This window comes from Trachurus japonicus, chromosome 5 (assembly GCF_045865225.1).
Source record: "Trachurus japonicus isolate A0001 chromosome 5, Traja_1.0".
Classification (NCBI taxonomy): Eukaryota; Metazoa; Chordata; class Actinopteri; order Carangiformes; family Carangidae; genus Trachurus; species Trachurus japonicus.
In genome coordinates, this window is record NC_140911.1 from 30,497,508 (window position 1) to 30,517,818 (window position 20,311).

Consider the following 20,311-nt stretch of genomic DNA (forward strand, 5'->3'; position numbering starts at 1 on the left):
GCGGCGTTTATTCCCATGACCCACCGGGCAGCGTCCAGGAAACCAGGAAACTATAGGAAATGCCGGGCTAGCCGACCACTAAATAATAATATCAAAATAACTATGAAGACAAAACGATATATTTATTGAAAATGGACCCATTAACAAGTGTGGGTAACGTAGATTCATCCACATTAATATGAGACTCTTTTATAACCAAAAGCAATCTTCTCTGGGTCTCTTTAATTCAGTAAATCATTTCCTTAAAACAGCTGTGCACTGTTGTCTTTTAGTGAGCATTACATAACGGGCAGTAAAGAGTGTAGTGTTATTTCTTGGGGACTATTTTCAGCCATGTGTTAATCCACATTTGTAGCAGTGGTGTGGCCTTACAGCAGCAGGATGGTGGATGTGGGACCAGGATAATCTCCACTGTGTGTGTTCATCATAATGAAGGAGCGTGTTGCCCGGTGCAGAGTGTGGCTCACTGATGTCTTTTTAATAGTTTCTGGACAACAGTGAAGATTCACAGCTCAGGGGAACAGGGGAGTACAAAGACAATACCTGTTAGTGGGAGAAATCTCAATGGTCAGTGGTAATGATCGGACAATCTTTATGGAGACTTTATGTTGTAAAGCAGTGTTTTTCAACCTTGGGGTCGGGACCCCATGTGGGGTCACCTGAAATGTCTAGTAATTGATAAAAAAAATACTCAAAAATATTTTTTTAACTAGTTATTATTCTTTTTAAAATTATGATTGTGACACCACACACAATCTTAAAGAACTGTATTCTATACTTTCACTTTCTCAAATATCCTGATTGATGATCACGATCACATGGGGTCGCCAGAAATTTGTGATGTCAAAATGGGGTCACGAGCCAAAAAAGGTTGGGAACCACTGTTGTAAAGTAACGTGAAGGTTTTTCCCTGAGGTTTTAAATTCCCGTCTTCTACATGAGACACCACGGCCTGCAGGCTGCTGCTGAGGGCCTTCACCGACAGATAAAAGAATTATAACTTGATTCAGCTGCTTCACTCTCATGTATCTGACACCCAGTGGAGGTGTGACCCTGTGTGTCCACTCTGACTCTGTCCGTCAGTTCACTTCTTGCTCTGCCCCCCCAGGAGTGAAGTGGCATCCAGACGAACACGGTGTCATCGGCTTTGACTGCAGAAACCGCAAGTGGTAATCCTCATCTCTGAGACAGAATAGTTTCACGTCACACTGTTTGCAAGGTATTAATCCAGTGTTTTTCAACCTTGGGGTCGAGACCCCACATGGGGTCGCCTGGAATTCAAATGGGGTCGCCTGAAATGTCTAGTAATTGATAAAAAAAAAAAGAATTATTATTCTTTTTAAAATGATGATTAAATACACCACAGACAATCTTAAACAACTATATTCTATACTTTCACTTTCTCAAATATCAATTGAGTCCAAATAAAATGCAGCATATAGAAATATCTGAGCTGACGCATGACTGACGGCCATGATCACATGACTGCACGTGATCGGAGGGTCGCCAGAAATCTGTGATGTCAATATGGGGTCACGAGCCAAAAAAAAAGGTTGGGAACCACTGAATTAATCTATTTTGCAATTGTTACTTCATTGTTGTATCATCTTGAGTTGTATTTATTTTATAGTGTGTAACTCAGCCTCATATCGCAGGTACATCCAGGCAGCAACGTCTCCAAAGGATGTCGTGATCTTAGTTGATGTGAGTGGCAGCATGAAAGGACTGAGGCTGACCATCGCCAGGCAGACCGTCTCCTCCATATTAGACACACTGGGGGATGACGACTTCTTCAACATCATTGCAGTAAGAGACTGTCGCCTTTGTGTCTCAGTCACATTTATCTCAGATTTTTATCTTTTTCTACCTGGTAAATAGTTTTAGACATTTCTGTGGAGTGTTTCAGACAACTGGAGCTCAGTCTACCATGAAAAACAAAGAGGGCTTATTTAATTCTCTTTTATCTGAATGCTGTTTATATTTCCCCAGTATAATCAGGAGATTCACTATGTGGAGCCTTGTTTGAATGGCACGCTGGTCCGGGCCGACAGAAACAATAAAGACGTGAGTGTCTACTCGAGCTGACACCTAATGAATGTACGTGGATGCTATCGGGTCGCCTTTGTGTGAGGGATGTTTCAAACCTTTATTTCCTTCTCCTACTTTCACTGTTATCTGTCAGCATTTCCGTGAACATCTGGACAAGCTGTTTGCCAAAGGGATCGGGCTGCTGGGCGACGCTCTGAGCGAGGCGTTCACCATCCTCAGTGACGTAAGTTCCACCACAGTAAACTGGGACTGTCAGTGTAATGGGAACGCTGTTCAAACATAAATCTTCCAAGTCTGTGTTTAACAGAAACAATTCATCACAGAGCAGATCAACCACATTCTTCTTCTCTGTTTGCTGATTACATGTCAATGTAGTTGAGTTTAGAGGAGTTTTTTATTAATTCATTCATTGATTCATTTGTCATAATGTAATTAATTTGTGCATGTGCTCAGATTTCACAAAATAAACTTTGTTCTCATTTAGTTCTACAGAACACTGGGAAACATTTCATTTTACAAGCCACATTTGTTTTCCCTGACAGTGTTAAAGCATGTTCTGCATGTTCTCAGCTAATCATAAAAAAAACGTCACACACTCTGGTCAAATACATTTGAGCGCTTAGGAGGTGTGTCGCCCCGTCGCAACGCTCCAGTGCTATCCCCATTCCGCCCTCCAAACACAGACACATCTATTCTGAAGTGTGATTAATGGCTCTAATTAATGTCAATGATTAATAACGTGGCTGATTGGAACACAAAGCAGATAAGGCCAGGAGCCGCACCGCGCTCTTTTTTATCTCCCTGTTTTCAGGCGAGCTTTGGCTGCGCCGCTGAAGCTGAGAGAGCTCAGCTTTTACCTCTGCATTTGTCAGATTAATTAAAGCCCTGCAATGAATATGGTAATCAGGTAGCCAGTAGCCCAGTGCTGAAAGTCATTGTTACACTTCTGCCCAGTGAGTGAAGTCAGAACACACACCGATCGCAGAGCAGATCAAAGAGAAACTCACTTTACTCACAGAGCGCTGCAGCAGTGCTGTGATCCATCACTTTTAAACCACAGCAAACACTCCAGAAAGTATTCTACTGTGGTTCGCCATCTCTGGATATGTACATTAGTCCAACATCATGTTTCATGTTTTGATGAAGTCCTTAATGATCCCTTTTATTGATTTAGTCTTTTATCTGTAACATCCATATTTTTTTTTAAAACTCCATCCTCAATAACGAAAGGAACTTTTACATCTTTGTGAAATGTAATGAGTCCGTTCAAGCAATGCGATTTATAAAACTAAATACTGGTGAAATAATCAATTAAAAAAACTTGATTTATCCCCAGGGGGCAATTTAAGGCACATAGCCTGCAGTATCAAATATGAAAGACAAGTGTACACATTACAAAATGTAGAAAAACTATGCAAACTGTGTAGAAAAACTATAATGATCAGTGCAGCCATAAGGTATATTATACAGTGAAAAAAGACATGTAGCTACAGTGTTATGTGCAAAAGAGTGCAAATGGAAAGTTTAAATAAAAAGGGTTAGGGATTAGAGATTAGGATACAATGATGTTTGAATAAGCAATGGGAGCAATACAGGGTGAGGTATAGGGTTTAGGACATGGAGATGCTTAATGGTGCAAACTGAAAAGGAAGAAGATGGAGGGAAGTTGCCAGCCAAAGAAAGACGGACACCAGGATAAGAACATGTGCTGCCTTTATATGGTCGGAGCAGGCGATCCGTCTTTATCCGCAAACTGTCTGCCGAGCTTGATAAGAACAGTCCACACACCACACTCACTCCTCTATAGGCCTCTTTACCTATTTTACATTTTGATGTGTCACAGGTGGAGAAACATTTAAAAATAGAAAAATGTACCTGTAAATGTACTTTTCCCTACAAACCAGTCAAAATATCTTGTGAAGAAAGTATTTTATACACTAAACAAAGGACATTTTATTACATTAATGAAAATGTTGCGTTACAATTAAACCAGTAGGGGTCATCTACATGAACATGTCATTCTGTTGCTTTTATAATCCCTATTTTTTTCAGTGCAGCCTGACTGACAGCTGCACTCACTCACTGCCCCATAATGTCACAACCTCACAGCCGCTGCACACAAAGACACACTTAGGGAAAAGATGCCTGTTGTGGGGATTCTAAAGGAATATATATGTTTTATATGATATGACTGAGTCTGGTACCAGCTCGTCATTGTTAATAAGAATTTCTTCCTAATGACTCACTTGATAATAATAATAATAAAGTACCGCCAAAAACAACACAAAAAACATTTAAAGTACAAAGAAGTTCAAAATCAAGGCATGTGTGTGTCAGTCATGACACATAATTTCTTACGTAATACTGAACTTGCATTACATGTGTCTGTGTATGTGTGTATGTGTATGTGTATGTGTGTGCGTGAGAGCGAGAGAAGCTGTTCTGCTCCCATACGCTATCAGACAACATCCTCAACCCCAGTTTGTTAAATGTCTGATGCTGTCTGTCTCTGCAGTTCAACCAGACCGGTCGTGGCAGTGTGTGCAGTCAGGCCATAATGCTTGTGACCGACGGGGCGACTGCAATGTACGACGATGTTTTTGAGAAGTACAACTGGCCGGAAAGAAAGGTGAGTCTCTCTCTCTTCCAGCCAGTACCTGATTTCCAGCGTTTGGCATCTCCTCTTTCTGAATTTTCTGCTGGCACTGCACTTCCCTTGCTCCAGGGATAGATGTATATTTTAATACTACATGTCAGTGGGCGCTCCGTCTTGACGTTTTGAGGAATTGGTTTCTTACTTCATTACCACTCATAACTCTGTGATGTAAAAATCCACATCAACATGGTGTTTTTCAGTGTGTTGACACATTACAGCGATATTCCCCCCACAAGGAATAAAACATGGGAAATTAACCGCTTTCAAGGGCAGAGCGTGCACCGGCAGCTCAGTCTCAAAGGCTCCAGCCCTCATCCACTGCGTTCTCTCTCCACATTTCTTTCCCGGACTCAACGCTGGATTTAAAATCTTTTGTCGGCCTCCCTTTGTGAAACCTAAAAGCAATTGAAATGGAATGGACTGCTGTGCTATTCAGAGAGCAATAAAAACAACAGCTCGGGGGCTTTTTGTGCAGTCCTCTCAAGCATATGTGTGTTGGCAGTGTCTGGCAGGGTACTGGGCAGTGTTTGGCAGGGTATCCCAACCCCCCCAACCTCCCCACCCCCCACTCACCCCCTCACCCCCCCACCCCCCTTCAAACACCCTCAGGGCTGCTATACGGCAGCCATTCAGTGTCTCCTATATGCGTTATGCTTAGCAAAGCATCTGGAGCCAATGAGCCGTACAGGTTTGTGAATGTGTCACACAGCGTTCTTTAAAAGGACAGAGGAACATGCCCTTGTTCCCAACCCCCCCCACCCCCCCACCCCAACAAAGAGAAAGTAATTGAATTTAACTGCATGAGCTGAGAAAAAAAACACAACAAACTGACAAAGACTGAAAAAAGTTAAAGACTTAAAGGGAAGTGGTGGGAAGTAGATAAAATATGTAAAATGTAAAAACATGCAGCCGTCCCCTGCTCCTAAAGCAGATAGAATCAGAGCAGGAAGATAAAGCACTGAGGAGATGCATCACTTTGCATGTTTTGTTAATCCTTCCATCTTTAAAAATGTCGACATCTATGTGTCCTCTGCACAGGTGCGGATATTCCCGTACCTGATTGGACGAGAGTCTGCTTTTGCTGATAACCTCAAATGGATGGCCTGTGCCAACAAAGGTTTGAGACTTTTTGATAAACACTTTGTGAGACGTCTCGGTATCAGGGTGTCGAACACGGCCTGATGCGATGTTTCTGTGCACGTGACGGGCTGAGGATGTATGGGTATCTATGTGGTTTGGTCGCGTATATGTACATATGAGTGTGTCAGTGTGTGTGTGTGTGCGTGTGTGTGTGGTGGCTCAGACGCCTTCTGCCAAAAGGCAATGAAGTGGCACATGGGGGGGTCAGAGGTCAATCTGCTCTAATCCCTCTTCCTGTCAGAGTGTCTCCCCCTCAGCGGCTCACTGCTGATGGCTGCAGCGTGGCAGCGCTCTGGATGAGTGCCCTCTGGAAGGGAAAGTCGCAGCCAGGAAAACAGATCACAGGGGGATTGTGGGGAGACAAACCCCCCAAAACCTCCTCCTCCTCCTCCTCCTCCTCCTCCATACACACCCCTGCTGTGCAGTAACATTACATGTCCAATTTGAGGTATTGTCAGCAACAGCAGGAGTCGACACTAAGTCAAATGACTGTTGTGCTGCTTTAAGCTGAACCGCGGGAGACTTGCTCCAGAGTAGTTCAGGGTCATCCACAGTGGTAGAAAATACCTACAGTACATACGATTATGTACATTTAAGTACTGCACCTCAGTACAATTTTAAGGCACTTTTTTATGAGTAGTTCCCTTTTATAATGTTCATTCTATTGCAAAATTGCAGTGGGAAATATTGTCCTTTATATTCTAATAGACTATTCAGCTTTTGTCAGTATTTATTTTAAAGGTCCAGTGTGTAAAATTGAGGAAAAAACGTGATATCGAGCATTCAGAGTCTAGATTGCAGCACTCACTGGCTTGCACTCATCCCTCCCGTCAGCAAAGTGACGGTGGCCTCCGAGGACAAAAAACTTGTTTACCACAACTGGGACGACTGGGAGTATTTCAGGAGCATGGAGCGATGAGGTGAAGATCTGAACTATTTCACAATACATCTGCTGTTTCCTACTCCTTCTGCTTTCCTTCTGCCTTCCTCTTCGATGGTTTATTTATTAATGCGCCCTCTGACTGGCTGGATTTTCCGGGCTGCCGTACAAACATGGCAGTGCAAGATGGCGACTCTCTAAAGCAAGACCCTTATATATAAAAGAAGAATTATAAGGTTACGAAAACCAAACAAATTTTATTTTATGGCGATTATACACTATACAATTCAGATTTTGCCAATAAACCTTGACAAACATTACACACTGGACCTTTAATATTTAATATTTTGCTCACAAAAGACGCAAATAGCTGATGAAGCAAACGTTTTAATTGTTGGTTTTATATTATTCCCATATACTGTAGTCTTGTGTTGGTCAATAAAATGAACCCCTGTGAATGCCTTTTCTTTTCACCCATTCATTCTCAGTATCCCTGGTCCATATCTTTCTTTCCTACACAGGGAACAAAATAAGCTCCTCCTTACGACATGTGAATGCATCACTAATAGCAGTCAATTCATACAAAATATACGATACATACACTAGAGTGACAGAAAAAGCCGTTCAGCATCACGACTGCATTACATTTATTCTTCATTATCACTGAGGACACTGAGGACAGGTCTTTGCTAATTTTCTGTATATTTGAGGGATGTTGTACCCTGAGGATGACTTTACACTTTGAATCATTCCCCCAGCATTTTTAGACGCAATGTGTTTGGATTTTAGATGGACACAAATTAAATCCTAAATGGTCCAAATGGTATTTGATTGTGCCTCAATTTGAGTTCAAGTGTTTGTGTTTCATTGCAGGATATTTCAGTCAGATCTCCACCTTAGCGGACGTTCAGGAGAACGTGATGAGATATCTTCACGTCATGAGCCGGCCAAAGGTCATCGATCACGAGCACGACACCGTGTGGACTGAAGCTTACGTGGACAGTGCTGTAAGTACAGTCTGAAGCAGTACTATCGTTTCTTACAGTGTGAGTGTCCCAGCTATTAGACCTTACTACAGATTATGGGCAAAACATCAGTAACTTGACTGTATATTACAATCCAGTACATGGAAACAATGGAGACTATATTCTAAGGCATGTGTGTGGTGTTTGTCCGTCCCCCTGCTGTACAGTAAGTGTGCACATGTGTGTCTGCTCTCTCTCATCATTAGTCTTCATGCTGCTGGAATGATTCCTCATTATGAGCTTCATTAATCTGTATGGATCTTCCCAGAATGGACATCTGTGTCCACAAAGTCAGTGCAGAATGTGCTTATTTTTATTTAACGATAATTTAATTTCTCTGCCTCTTTGTGTCTCTTCTATCGTTGCAGCTTTCACAGGCTCATAAGGTAAGTGTGTGAAGTGCTCTCAATCTCAGAGAGAGTGAAGGGAATAGAATATATATATAGAAATATAACTGATTTATTCTTATTGTTAAAGAATGTGTCAGATGCTGCAGGATGGAGCTCAAGGAGTTGATCCAGACTTAGATGGCTAAATATATACATAATGTACAGGAGAACACGGGCAGGGAAAAAGGAGGTTTCCACTGGGACTCAGCAAGGACGCAGTGTAAAGTAAAGCGGAGGCAACTTGAGTTAAACAGCTTCTTGTTGTTCGTACGGTTCAACATCACGGTTCTGTATTTCCTAAGAGGTGTAAAGTGAGAAGAAGCTCTTTCCTCAGAGGGACAGAAGCAGTAGAGAAGCATTTAGAGAAGCATTCTTTCCACTAGGAGACAGTAAGCACACACACACACACACACACACACACACACACACACACACACACACACACACACACACACACACACACACACACACACACACACACACACACACACACACAAAGACCTAGGAGATTGTCCCCTGGAGTGTGTGCTGTTGTATCTCAGCCTCAGACACACCATTCATCATTCTGTGGATCATTGCATTTTATCTCCTAAAGCCCATATTAAAACTGACATTGGAGGGGAGTCCAAGAATGAGAGTGGGGGAGAGAGATGGAGGTGGAGGTGTTTGAGTGTCCATGAACCTGTGTGTGTATGTGTGTGTGTGTGTGTTTTCTCTCTCATTGTGTGTTGTGATGAATTTAAGGAGCCACCATTCTTCATTTTGTCAAGCTAGCTAGTACACACTGCAGTTCACAGCTCGTTTCCTTTGTATGCATGCGCGTACAGAAATGAACATCAGCCACACTCGCGCGTGCACTCACACAGACTCACACACACCAACGTGAACACAGGCACACTCAGCTGCATTGACTCAAGAGGTGGGGGAATAGTAGACCTACTTTAGTGGCGCTCATGTGCTTCATTATGTCAACCTTCATCCTCCTCAGCTGACCCCTGTCCTCCTCTCAGCCCCACATGGCTGTCACATGGTTCAGCTGGACAACAGGACTGTCACTAGGATCAGATCTGCAGAGATTTCTATGGAACAGCATTCGAATTCTCTATTTCAACATTTTGTGTAAAAAAAAAAAAAGAATAAATCTGTGTCAAATCAGTATTTTCCAGTGAGAACTTCCTGTCTTGTCTGCACCTTGGGTTTTGCCTGAAGGTGTGACACCTCACTGTATGAAAGCTGCTCTTTAGGAGATACAGAAAATCTGTATATTGGAATTCTGCTAAATGGGTTGGGGTTTCTTTTATGATTAAAATTATAGTTTTAACATCATCAATAATTTATTGAAACTTCTGCTGTTTTAGATTTCTACTTGCCAATGGTTTATTTTAGAGGCAAATACACTGCCCGTCCAAAAAAAGTCACCACCTTGATTTAACTAAGCTAACAGGTGAGAGCCTCCCATTGGATAATTAGTGCATGGATGATTATGTTTGGCAACAACTTATTTAACCCTAACTAATGCAGTCTTGTTTTATTTGTTTTATTTGTTAGGATCCCCATTAGCTGCGCTCTAGAACGCCACTAGTCTTCCTGGGCTCCAGGTCTTATTTAAACAACCATGTCAGAAGACACATCCTGTGGTCGTGGAAAAGATGTTCATCTGTTTCAGAAGGGTCAAATTATTGGCATCAAGCAAATAAAACACATAAGGAGATTGTTGAATCTACTAAAATTGGGCTAAGAACTGTCCAACGCAATATTAAAAACTGGAAGGATAGTGGATTGGCCACCACAGAGACCAGACCTTAAAGGGATAGTTCACCCTAGAATGATATTTCGCTCATTATCTACTCACCCTCATGTTGACTAAGGGCTGGAAGAAGTTTCAGATTCCTCCGTGGCTTCTCTGAGTTACAGGGGGTCTCGGCATAGCAGTGCATGTCCATATAACGGTTGCAAAGGGACACCGGAGCTCTTCGTAAAAAAACACACACAAAAAACATCCAAATACCTCCATGATGCTCGTATGTAATGTCCGTCTTGTGCTGAAGCCCCAAATTGCGTAATTGTCCCGAAAAAAATTAAATAAGTCTATATTTTAAGCTTGTTTGTAGCGGAAGCTTCTCGAAGCTCCTCTTCCTGGTCCGTCCAAATCTCGCGTGATTCGCAGTAACCGCACTGACGCATGCTGACGCCGGCGCAAATCACGCGAGATTTGGACGGACCAGGAAGAGGAGCTTCGAGAAGCTTCCGCTACAAACAAGCTTAAAATATAGACTTATTTAATTTTTTTCGTGTGTGTTTTTTTACGAAGAGCTCCGGTGTCCCTTTGCAACCGTTATATGGACATGCACTGCTATGCCGAGACCCCCTGTAACTCAGAGAAGCCACGGAGGAATCTGAAACTTCTTCCAGCCCTTAGTCAACATGAGGGTGAGTAGATAATGAGCGAAATATCATTCTAGGGTGAACTATCCCTTTAACCCCATTGAAAATCTTTGGGATGTGCTGGAGGTCTGACTCTCCTATCATCAATACAAGGTCTTGGTGAAAAATTAATGTAACTCTGAACGAAAATAAATGTTGTGACATTGCGGAATCTTATCGAAACGATGCCACAGCGAATGCATGCCGTAATCAAAGCTTTTTTGGATGGGCAGTGTATTAGTTTTACTTCACTGCATTCATTTGTAAGACCTACATATAGTTACTCAGCGTAGCTTCTCAGATCAAAAATTTACATTAAATCATGTGATTCATTTATAAAATATGATGCATCCTTACACATTAAAGTAGTCTGGATCAGACACTATAATGCTACATGCTAATGCATCACCGATTGTTGGGTAGAAATACCCCGTTCGTTCACCATTGGATCACTGAACAGACTGAGACAAACACAATTGTGGCTTTTTACTAGCTAGGGGAGCGCAACACTTCTCCTGAGTGTTCTCTGCCAACTCCGACGCCCCCCAGTTTGCAGCTTCCTTTTATTGAGTACACACAAGCAGGTTATACAAAATATGCATTGCTGGATACACAAGTGGGCGGTTGCCCTATACACACACATGTTAAAAAAAACATTTCTCTCCACAACTGCGTGTGGCCCGCGAGATAGCAAGTTTCACATCCTCCTTCACTGGCTTCACAACTTCAGAGATCAACTAAAGGTCAACTGAGAGGAGTGACTCTCAATATGTTACATTTTATTCTAACACCAATATAAACATAATACAGGATGATATTTTACATGATAACACCTGGACCACACCGCATAAAAAGTTTTTGACTTGATCGTTTAAGTTCACTTTGTTTATATTAGTTTTGTACTTTTACATTCAAATTTGAATGTATCACATACTATACAAAGGTGAACAAAGGTTCAGTTTATCTAAAAAGTAAATACATACACAGTGTAATGTGAATTACAGCTCAGTGAGATGCATTGATTAAAACAATATTGAATAAACTTTAATCTAACCAAACTCTAAATCCATCAGATAAATTCTGAACAAATATAGTCTGACCTATCACACTGATTTAAAGCAAAAAAACAAATGCATGGAGTGCAGTAAAATGCTAATTCACACCGATTATTAATCAGTAACAAAGTTATGATTGTTTTTTATTTCAGCTAAAAAACAAAGCGGGCCCAAGTCTGATGACTACAGTAGCCATGCCTGTCTTCAGCACAAAGAATGAAACGGTGAGCGAGTGAGTGTGTGAGAAACAAAATGTGTATTGGTGCAGTTTTCATCTAAAGTTCTGAGTCTGTGTGTTTTGAATTCTTTCATGCAGAAGAACCAGGGGATTCTGTTGGGGGTCGTTGGAACAGACATCCCTCTGCAGGAGCTGATGAAGCTCATCCCCAAACATATGGTATTCTCAGCTGTTCTTCGGCTTCAGATGGATGAGTGTACAAGTTTGCATTCTGTAAAAAAAAGACTTGCATTCTGCATCTCTCTGTGTGTGTCTGTAGTTAGGGATCCATGGGTACGTGTTTGCCATCACAAACAACGGCTACATCCTGACACATCCGGACCTCAGGCCTTTGGTAACTCAGTTTCTTCTGCTCTCTTTCACACCTGAACAGTCTCATAGCATTCCCTGACTTTACCCTGTTTTTCCTTTTTTGCTTTGTCCATGCAATTGTATGCATATAACCAAAATGATCTGAACACCTTCCTTGACGAGGGCACACAGAAGCAAATATGTTATCTGGTTAGGAGGCTACATGGGCTCGTATAGTCTGTAATCCCCACCTTTTCCTTTGATGTATGCATGCAGGGATAAAGGCCACTCATAGGGCTGGCTGGCCTGAGATTTCCCAGAGGTAACTTAACACTCGCTGGCAGAGACCACAGCCACTCGCCCTGGGACCGCCGGTTCCTCAGGAGCCATGGCTGTGCTAGTGGATCTGTGTGTGCCAGTGTTAATGCTATTACTCTCTGTGCAACTGTGCGTGTGTGTTGGTCTGTGGTTTTTTTGTTATTATTTATTTTTTATTTTTTGGGTGTGTCTTTGTGGCTAAAACTGTGCTGTGGTTGTACTGTAGTCATTGACTTGTTGTTTCTTGTGGAGCGGACTTCATGCTGTAGCAGCATAATATGACATGTACTGTACAACGTAATGCGTTGATGTAGGCTTGTTTGAGCGTGGATTGCTTATCAATCATATTAATTCCTTTTAATTTACCTGACAGTGTTAATTTCACAGACGATTTGTTACTTGACAAAAAAACTAAATAACAATGCTTGATAAATAAGAACACACACGTTTTTATTTTAACAGGGAAACACAAAGAAGACAGATTACAGTGAGACAATTCAAAATAGATTCATTTATTTAATATCATGCTCATTTAGTTAGAAAATATGTGTCACATGCAGTTGTGTTAAGATAAATTAGTTGACATGACTGAGCAGTGGTTATCAGTTTAAGTAGATGAGTCAAAATAAAACCCTGTTACACAAGGGGATGATAAAATTGTGTATCTTGTGTTCCTGTGTGTAGTACCAGGACGGTCAGAAGAGGAGGAAGCCCAACTACAGCAGCGTGGATCTTTCCGAGGTGGAGTGGGAGGACAAAGATGACATTGTACGTGTCAAAAACAAACATACTGTGGATACTGAAAAGTTGCCATTATCTTGAAAATATTTATTGCACACAATAAATGAGTAGTAGTAAGCAAGCCAAGGCAAGTTTATTAGTATAGCCCATTTTTACGAACAGTTTCTCTAAAAGGGCTTCACACAGCATCATTACAACATCCTCTGCCCTTAAACCCTCACATTGACCGAGGAAAGACTCGCAAGAAAAAACAGGAGAAACCTCAGGGTGAGAGACAGAGGAGGGATCCCTCACCCAGGACGGACAGACGGGACATAGATGTTGTTACAGACAAGAAAACAGTTTATAACATGTAATATAGAACAAATGGTCAAGAAGGAGCTGATGGAGGCAGCTTCTGGTGGGCAGCCGAGTCATATACAGTTCAACATTTTGGCAAATTGGCCCATTGCCATAATCCCTATAGTTTTAGCAGTAGGTTCGTTACCTTTAATTGTTGGTGCAAGCTGTTTTTAGAACGGCGGAGCAGAGCCGCGAGCTGCTCAGAGCTACGCTACGGTGGCTAATGGAGTTTCTTGGTTTTCCTCATCAAACTCATCAACTCCAAAACACTCTTGTGAACAAGTTGTGACCTGCACATACACCATGCTATGAGATAATAGCGTAACGTTATGAGACAGAGTTGTTTTTGAGGTAAATTCATGCAAAACCGCTGATGCGCATTGTCGTTGGGGGCAGTTTTTCGGCAAGCAGGAAGGAAGGAAAGGAGGTGGTGCAGAGGGATGAAGCTTTGGAGAAATCTGTAGAAACACAGAGAGAGTGCGAGACACTAAAGCCAAACTGAAAAGTGCAACAGATGAGGAGGTTTCTACCTGGACTTAACGGTGGAGACACACGTCTGCCTCTCTGACTCACGGAGAGAGCTGGTTCCACAGTAAAGGAGCCCCGTAGCTGAAGGCTCTACCTCCCAGTCTGTTTTTAGAGATACTGGGAGTCACTAACAGAACTGCATTCTGGGAGCGGAGTGCTCTGCTGGGGCAATAAGGAACGATGAGGTCTTTCAGATAAGATTGAACTCAGTCTGCTGTTTGTTTGTTATTGTTGTTTGTATGTATGGTGATTAAATCTAAATACATTTTTTGTGATTTAATTACTTGATTTCACAGTGCAACTGTAGAACTGCATTGCAATGTTAGCTATGTTTATTACCACATAATTACTCCTATCACTGGGCAGTCTGCTGGATCAATGACCCAGCCTTGACTTCTCAGCTCAACGTGACTGCGTGTGCTTTATCTTTCAGCTACGTAACGCCATGGTGAACAGGAGGACAGGTAGTTTCTCTATGGAGGCGAAGAAGACCGTGGATAGAGGGGTGAGGCTGCAGATAAATATGTTTAGTGTCTCCTTATCAGATGAGAGGTGTTCTTTTTGTTGTCTCTGCACCAGAGGAGTAAATCTCATCGGAGCCGTTCTTCTGTTGTTTTAGAGGCGTGTCCTGAAGATGCACAATGACTATTACTACACTGACATCAAAGGAACTCCATTCAGGTGGTAGAAAAGTTTCATTTCATTCCTAAATGACCTTCTGTTGATTTATGTCTCAGCTCCAGTTAAACACTGACTGACTGAAGTTGATTCTCTCCTCTGCCGGTGCTCTTAGTGTTGGAGTGGCTCTCTCCAGAGGCCATGGGAAGTACTTCTTCAGAGGAAACGTATCAGTTGAAGCAGGTACGTCCTGTCATTAACTCTATTAACAAAAGCCAGGGAACAGTTCAGATACATGTCACTCTGACCTGTTTGTTTGGGAGACCTTATTGTTGCAGGCTACCCATGCTGGCATTGCTGAAGCGTTATTGACTTGTGTTTTTCAGGGCTCCGTGATCTGGAACAGCCAGATGTCGCCCTGGCAGATGAATGGTAACGCCGGGGTTATGGGAGAGGGGCATTCATGCGTTATGTAGGTTATCCCTGAGTTCATCAGGGATGCTGAAGCCTGTGATGTAACAGCGTGACTCTGTTTGGACCACAGGACCTACTGCAACACAGAGGAGCAGCATGAGCATCGTCACCTGACCCAGATTCAAGCCATCAAGCTCTTCATGACGGGCCGCAGACCGCACCTCAAATGTAAGAGACATCTGACTCAGACCTAACTCTGTTGTGCACATGGACTCGGTGGGGTAAACAAATTAACCTTTCTTCGGGTCACCAGTGAACCGTTTTCAGGTTTTAAATGCATAAAAGTACCACATAAATTTGTTTATAGCATCAAGGCTTTTTGAATTTGTCAGGAACCTCTATTTAAACAAAAAAAAAACTTTTTTTTCTTCTCACAAAATTCTAAAATGCTCTGGTTAAAATTATGACATTTGTGTTGTTAGGGTCAATTTGACCTGGTTATAGGTTCGTTACTTTTAATTGTCTGTGCAAGCTGTTTTTAGAACGGCAGAGAAGAGCTCCAAGCTACGCTACGGAGGCTCATGGAATTTCTTGGTTTCCCTCATCAAACTCATCAAATACACAATCCGACAACTCCAAAACGCTCTGGTGGACAAGTTATTACCTGCACATTCACCACGCTGTGAAATAATAACAGAATGTTACGAGACAGAGTTGTTTTTGAGGTAAATTCATGCAAAACCATTGATGTGCGTTCCTGTCATGGGCAGTTTTTTGGCAAGCAGTCTCTGCATTCGCCTCGAAAACAACTTGTAACGTTCCGTTATTATCTCATAGTGTGGTGAATGTGCAGGTCACAACTTGTCCACGAGAGTGTTTTGGAGTTGTTGTGTATTTGATGAGTTTGATGAAGGAAACCAAGAAATCCCATTAGCCTCCATAGTGTAGCTCTGAGCAGCTCGCGGCTCTGCTCCACTGTTCTAAAAATAGCTTGCACCGACAATTAAAGGTAACGAACCCACTGCTAAAACTACAGGGATTAGGGCAATGGGCCAATTTGCCATAATGTTGAACTATCCCTTTAATATACTGTATGTACTGTGCTGTGTGATGTGATAAAAGATAAAAATGTCACAAATAAGTAAGGAGTAATGTAATGGTGAGGTGTGTATACTGATGGGGTCATGGTGTGACATTCTGCAGGTGACAGGGAGCTGATCCAGGAGGTTTTATTTGACGCTGTGGTGACCGCTCCTCTGGAGGCCTACTGGACTGGCCTGGCCCTCAACAAGTCAGAGTAAGTTACTAATAAAGGCTCATTAATGTTTAGTTTTTTCAATAAGCCATCAGTAAATGTTTGTGGGCCATCATCATTATAAATGTTACCAAATAATTAAAGCCTCTTACACTACCCCATTAAATCTGAAGTCGTAATAATAAATAGATTGTCATGATGAAGCAGGATAAAGACCAGCAAAAGGGAATCTTCAAAATCTGCCCAGTCGAAAACACACTTATCAATGGCGTACTACAGATCTAACATAAAAAGAAGTATGTAATTGATTAACTATAAATAAAGCCAATATTGACATTTCAAAAGCTCTTTCAATGTTATTGTGTGATCCTATCAAAGGTGTGTTCATTGTGTGGGGTGGATGAAAATCACTATCACATAATCTAATGCTTTCTTTTTGATTCATCTTTCATTTGGACTGTAGTGTCACTTATTTGGCAAAGTGTATTGCAGAACATAACTGTCCATAATACCACATAATACATAAAACCACAGGCAGCTGTTACTACTTTCCTTATTTCCCATTATTAGGGAGCTGCAGAGGTTCTGGTCAGTTGCCCTGGCTTCAGCTCTGTACAGCACAGAGGGTGTTATCAATCTATCATCTAACTCTGCGAGAAATTGAACATTACTTAATTAAAAAGTTTAAAAAGTAATACAATTATAAAGTGGACCCTTTTAAAGTGAAACATAATATTTGTTTACCATTCAGCTGTTTACATTGTGCTGCTCATATTGTTGTGTAGAATCTATTGTTGATATACTACATTGCTACATTTTTTTTTTTTTTTACACAATATTCTTGAATCAACAGCACTGTTGGAGTTTTTGAGTCTTAATACCTAAATAACCTTAATACCTAACTTACATGATGTTAGTAATGGAATTAGTAATTGTCAGTGATGTTGAACTAGGAAGAGATGCACGGATGTGTTTTTATGAAGCTGCTGTGCATCATGCCCACAGGAACTCGGACAAAGGAGTAGAGATCGCTTTCTTGGGAACACGCACCGGCCTGTCGAGAACCAACTTGTTTGTGCCTGTCGACCAGCTCTCCAATAAGTGAGTGAACCGCTGCTCGACGCTTCCCTAATCATTTCTAACAGCACAAGGCCAGGGACGTGATTGAGCTTGATGAATCTAATCCTCTTGCACCTCACTTGAGTTTCATTCTGTGTGCGTCCTCAGAGATTTCCTGACAGCGGAGGACAAGGAGGGTGTGTTTAATGCAGATCACTTCCCGTTGTGGTACAAGAGAGCAGCAGAGCAGGTCCCCGGCACGTTTATCTACTCCATCCCCTTCAGCACAGGTAGGCACAACACAACACAACACAAGTGATTGCTGCGTCTAATGATTGAGCTTTAGCTTTTCTGTTCATCCCTCCCAATATCTGCATGTTGCACTGCACAAGTTTATCTCAATGTACTTTTTACTTTGCATTATATGAAGTACATCTGCCTTAGTCACTCTGGATTTTAACATCTAGATTAGTCTTCCACTATATCTCTGCTTCCTGCTATGGTTTGTGGTTTTAACTGGTTTCTCCTGATAGGATGTGCAGCAGAGCACACTACACCGACCTCTTTCCTTTTTAGTTTTTATTTTAACGTGTCTGTTGTTCTGTCTACTAGCTGGAGAAAAGGACATTTAGCACCTTTCCTTTGTTTAATGATGACTGCATGTCCTCAGGCTTTGCCGTCATAACCTGAAATGTCCCATTAAGGCATTCATTTCAGAAATATAGGAGTCATCAGGCTGTAGAAAAAGCTCTGACTGGACTCCATTACTGTAAACTAATGGAGTGTTGCTGCTGGTTCCTTCTCAACCGCTGAGCGTTTGGTGCCATCTACTGAGCAGCAAGTGTAAAGTCAGTTAAATGAATTACAGTTCATTCTCTTTTCTTCCTCCCCAGCTTTAGAAAATAAGAGCGTGGTTTTGGCCAGCACAGCAATTCAACTCCTTGATGACAGGAAATCTCCAATTGTTGCAGGTTACAAACACATTTTCATCTAATTTTTTACATATTTTATTTTAAAATCTTTTTATATATTACATATTTTTGAATGCTCATGTTAGATATTGAACAGTGTTCTATGTGCTTGGTCTTGTGCTCAGCTGTAGGGATCCAGATGAAGCTGGAGTTCTTTCAGAGGAAGTTCTGGACGGCCTGCAGACAGGTAACTACACAACAACTAGTTTGACACAGTCTGCAAAAACAGAGCTTCCTGATTTGGTATGAGTGTAAACTCCTCGTGTCCTGTGCTCAGTGTACAGCTCTGGATGGAAAATGTAGCATCAGCTGTGACAGTGAGGTAAGAACACACACTTCATTCTGGCTTTTGTTTGTTTCCCCTCTGGTTGTTTTGTTGACTATATCTTTTTCTTCACCCTCTGACAGGACATCAACTGTTATCTCATTGACAACAACGGCTTCATTCTCGTCACAGAGGAGCAGTCTCAGGTACTGTGTGTTCTATGAATAAATGCTGAAATCATGGAAACTTGTTTTGACTTCTTGCACATTCATGAGCTACTGTATGTTAATGGATTATTTTCTTGTCTGAATGAAGATGAGTCATGAGAGAAAACCTTTCATCACAGCAGTGCCCTGGTGAAATGTTTCAGTCCACTATCAGACAATATGGCTTCCCACAGATTTACCAAGTTTAACTTGAACACCTCTAGCTCTGGTTTAAAAGAAAAAAGAATAAATGAACTTTATTGGCTGAACAGGGCTGTCAAATTTTAGTTGGCGACTAATCGACAAACAAAAAATTGCAATTGATGATTTGTCTTTTTCTAATCATTTTATGCCACAACTTGATAATACACTTACACCTTATGAAGAAGAAGAGCCATTTATTGGCTTTAAATATTGGAACATAGAAATAAAAACTGCATTTCTGTTTGACTTTAGGCTTTGCAACTAAATCCATGATGCTAATGTAAATAGATGCTCATCGAAATGCAGTCATCAAATGCCTCAAGATAAATGTTTGTGGAGCTCCACTAGTGGCGCAATGTGATGTCACTAAAGGAGGACCAGTCAAACCTCAAATGGTGGGAAATGACAAGGAAATTGTGATGAAATATGACATTTCTGTTAGTTTCAACCAGCTGTTTTTATACAGATGAATGGAAACCATTTTAACCATTATAAAAATAAGTGTGGTCAGCTCAAATATCAAGAGATTATGTAATAACTGTGACGGGCCTATTGCTGAAGATACAGTTTCTTTTTCAAATTCAAATTTCACAGCATTTTGTAAGTGAGCTTCAAATAAGTTTTCTTTCTTGCATTTCTGATTTATCAATATTTATGTAGGTTTGAAAAATCATTCAAGTCACCCGTATCGCTAAACCTACAGAGAATTATCACTTGACTCTTCAGCTCACTCTGGGCCTTACACTGTGTTTCAGTGTTAGCTGGAGGTGAAACAGTAGCACTGCAGTTCCCTCAGGATTTGGCAAAGACAACAAACACAGTGAAAATTGAGTGACATTTTTAATGAAATTATCTTTTTTACACTGTAAATTGCTGTATTTTTGAAGTGCGTGCTTGTGTGTTTTGGCATCGTGTCTGTCTCAGACAGGGCTGTTCTTTGGAGAGGTGGAAGGAGCCGTTATGAACAAACTTCTCCAGATGGGATCCTTCAAAAGGTCTGAACTGTAATTCCTCCCTGAAACACCCACAAGACCTGACCTTAAAAACATACATGTATTTTTCTGTCCATAATATGTTTCTGGACCATATGTTTCCAACAGTAGGACTGAGGCTGTGTATGGTTTTAAACGTTAATCTTGCCCCATTGAGTATGTAACAATCATTTATTTAATTTAGATCACTTCTGACACTTATTCACTCCAAGTCCACAGATTAAATCTGTCATTACAGTAATGTTTAATGC

The 20,311-nt window shown here is 41.4% G+C and overlaps 1 protein-coding gene across 3 annotated transcripts in view; it reads left to right on the forward strand.

The window, feature by feature from the left end:
* cacna2d3 (calcium channel, voltage dependent, alpha2/delta subunit 3) overlaps positions 1 to 20,311 on the forward strand; it is a 39,939-nt gene that overhangs the window by 16,067 nt on the left and 3,561 nt on the right. For 2 of the 3 annotated variants that reach the window (XR_015035868.1, XM_085777375.1), the window contains exons 8-32: positions 1,109 to 1,169; positions 1,656 to 1,806; positions 1,990 to 2,064; positions 2,183 to 2,272; positions 4,565 to 4,678; positions 5,744 to 5,822; positions 7,599 to 7,732; positions 8,119 to 8,136; positions 11,771 to 11,842; positions 11,935 to 12,015; positions 12,116 to 12,190; positions 13,150 to 13,233; positions 14,510 to 14,581; positions 14,696 to 14,757; positions 14,870 to 14,937; positions 15,081 to 15,126; positions 15,239 to 15,336; positions 16,312 to 16,405; positions 17,369 to 17,464; positions 17,591 to 17,712; positions 18,316 to 18,393; positions 18,519 to 18,580; positions 18,671 to 18,715; positions 18,802 to 18,864; positions 19,993 to 20,063. Coding sequence is in view for 1 of the 3 variants with exons in the window: in XM_085777375.1 (XP_085633501.1) it covers positions 1,109 to 1,169; positions 1,656 to 1,806; positions 1,990 to 2,064; positions 2,183 to 2,272; positions 4,565 to 4,678; positions 5,744 to 5,822; positions 7,599 to 7,732; positions 8,119 to 8,136; positions 11,771 to 11,842; positions 11,935 to 12,015; positions 12,116 to 12,190; positions 13,150 to 13,233; positions 14,510 to 14,581; positions 14,696 to 14,757; positions 14,870 to 14,937; positions 15,081 to 15,126; positions 15,239 to 15,336; positions 16,312 to 16,405; positions 17,369 to 17,464; positions 17,591 to 17,712; positions 18,316 to 18,393; positions 18,519 to 18,580; positions 18,671 to 18,715; positions 18,802 to 18,864; positions 19,993 to 20,063 (2,011 nt within the window). In the remaining 2 variants the exon portion in view is untranslated. The remainder of the gene's footprint in view (positions 1 to 1,108; positions 1,170 to 1,655; positions 1,807 to 1,989; positions 2,065 to 2,182; positions 2,273 to 4,564; positions 4,679 to 5,743; positions 5,823 to 7,598; positions 7,733 to 8,118; positions 8,137 to 11,770; positions 11,843 to 11,934; positions 12,016 to 12,115; positions 12,191 to 13,149; positions 13,234 to 14,509; positions 14,582 to 14,695; positions 14,758 to 14,869; positions 14,938 to 15,080; positions 15,127 to 15,238; positions 15,337 to 16,311; positions 16,406 to 17,368; positions 17,465 to 17,590; positions 17,713 to 18,315; positions 18,394 to 18,518; positions 18,581 to 18,670; positions 18,716 to 18,801; positions 18,865 to 19,992; positions 20,064 to 20,311) is intronic. The other variant, XR_015035869.1, reaches the window with a different exon arrangement.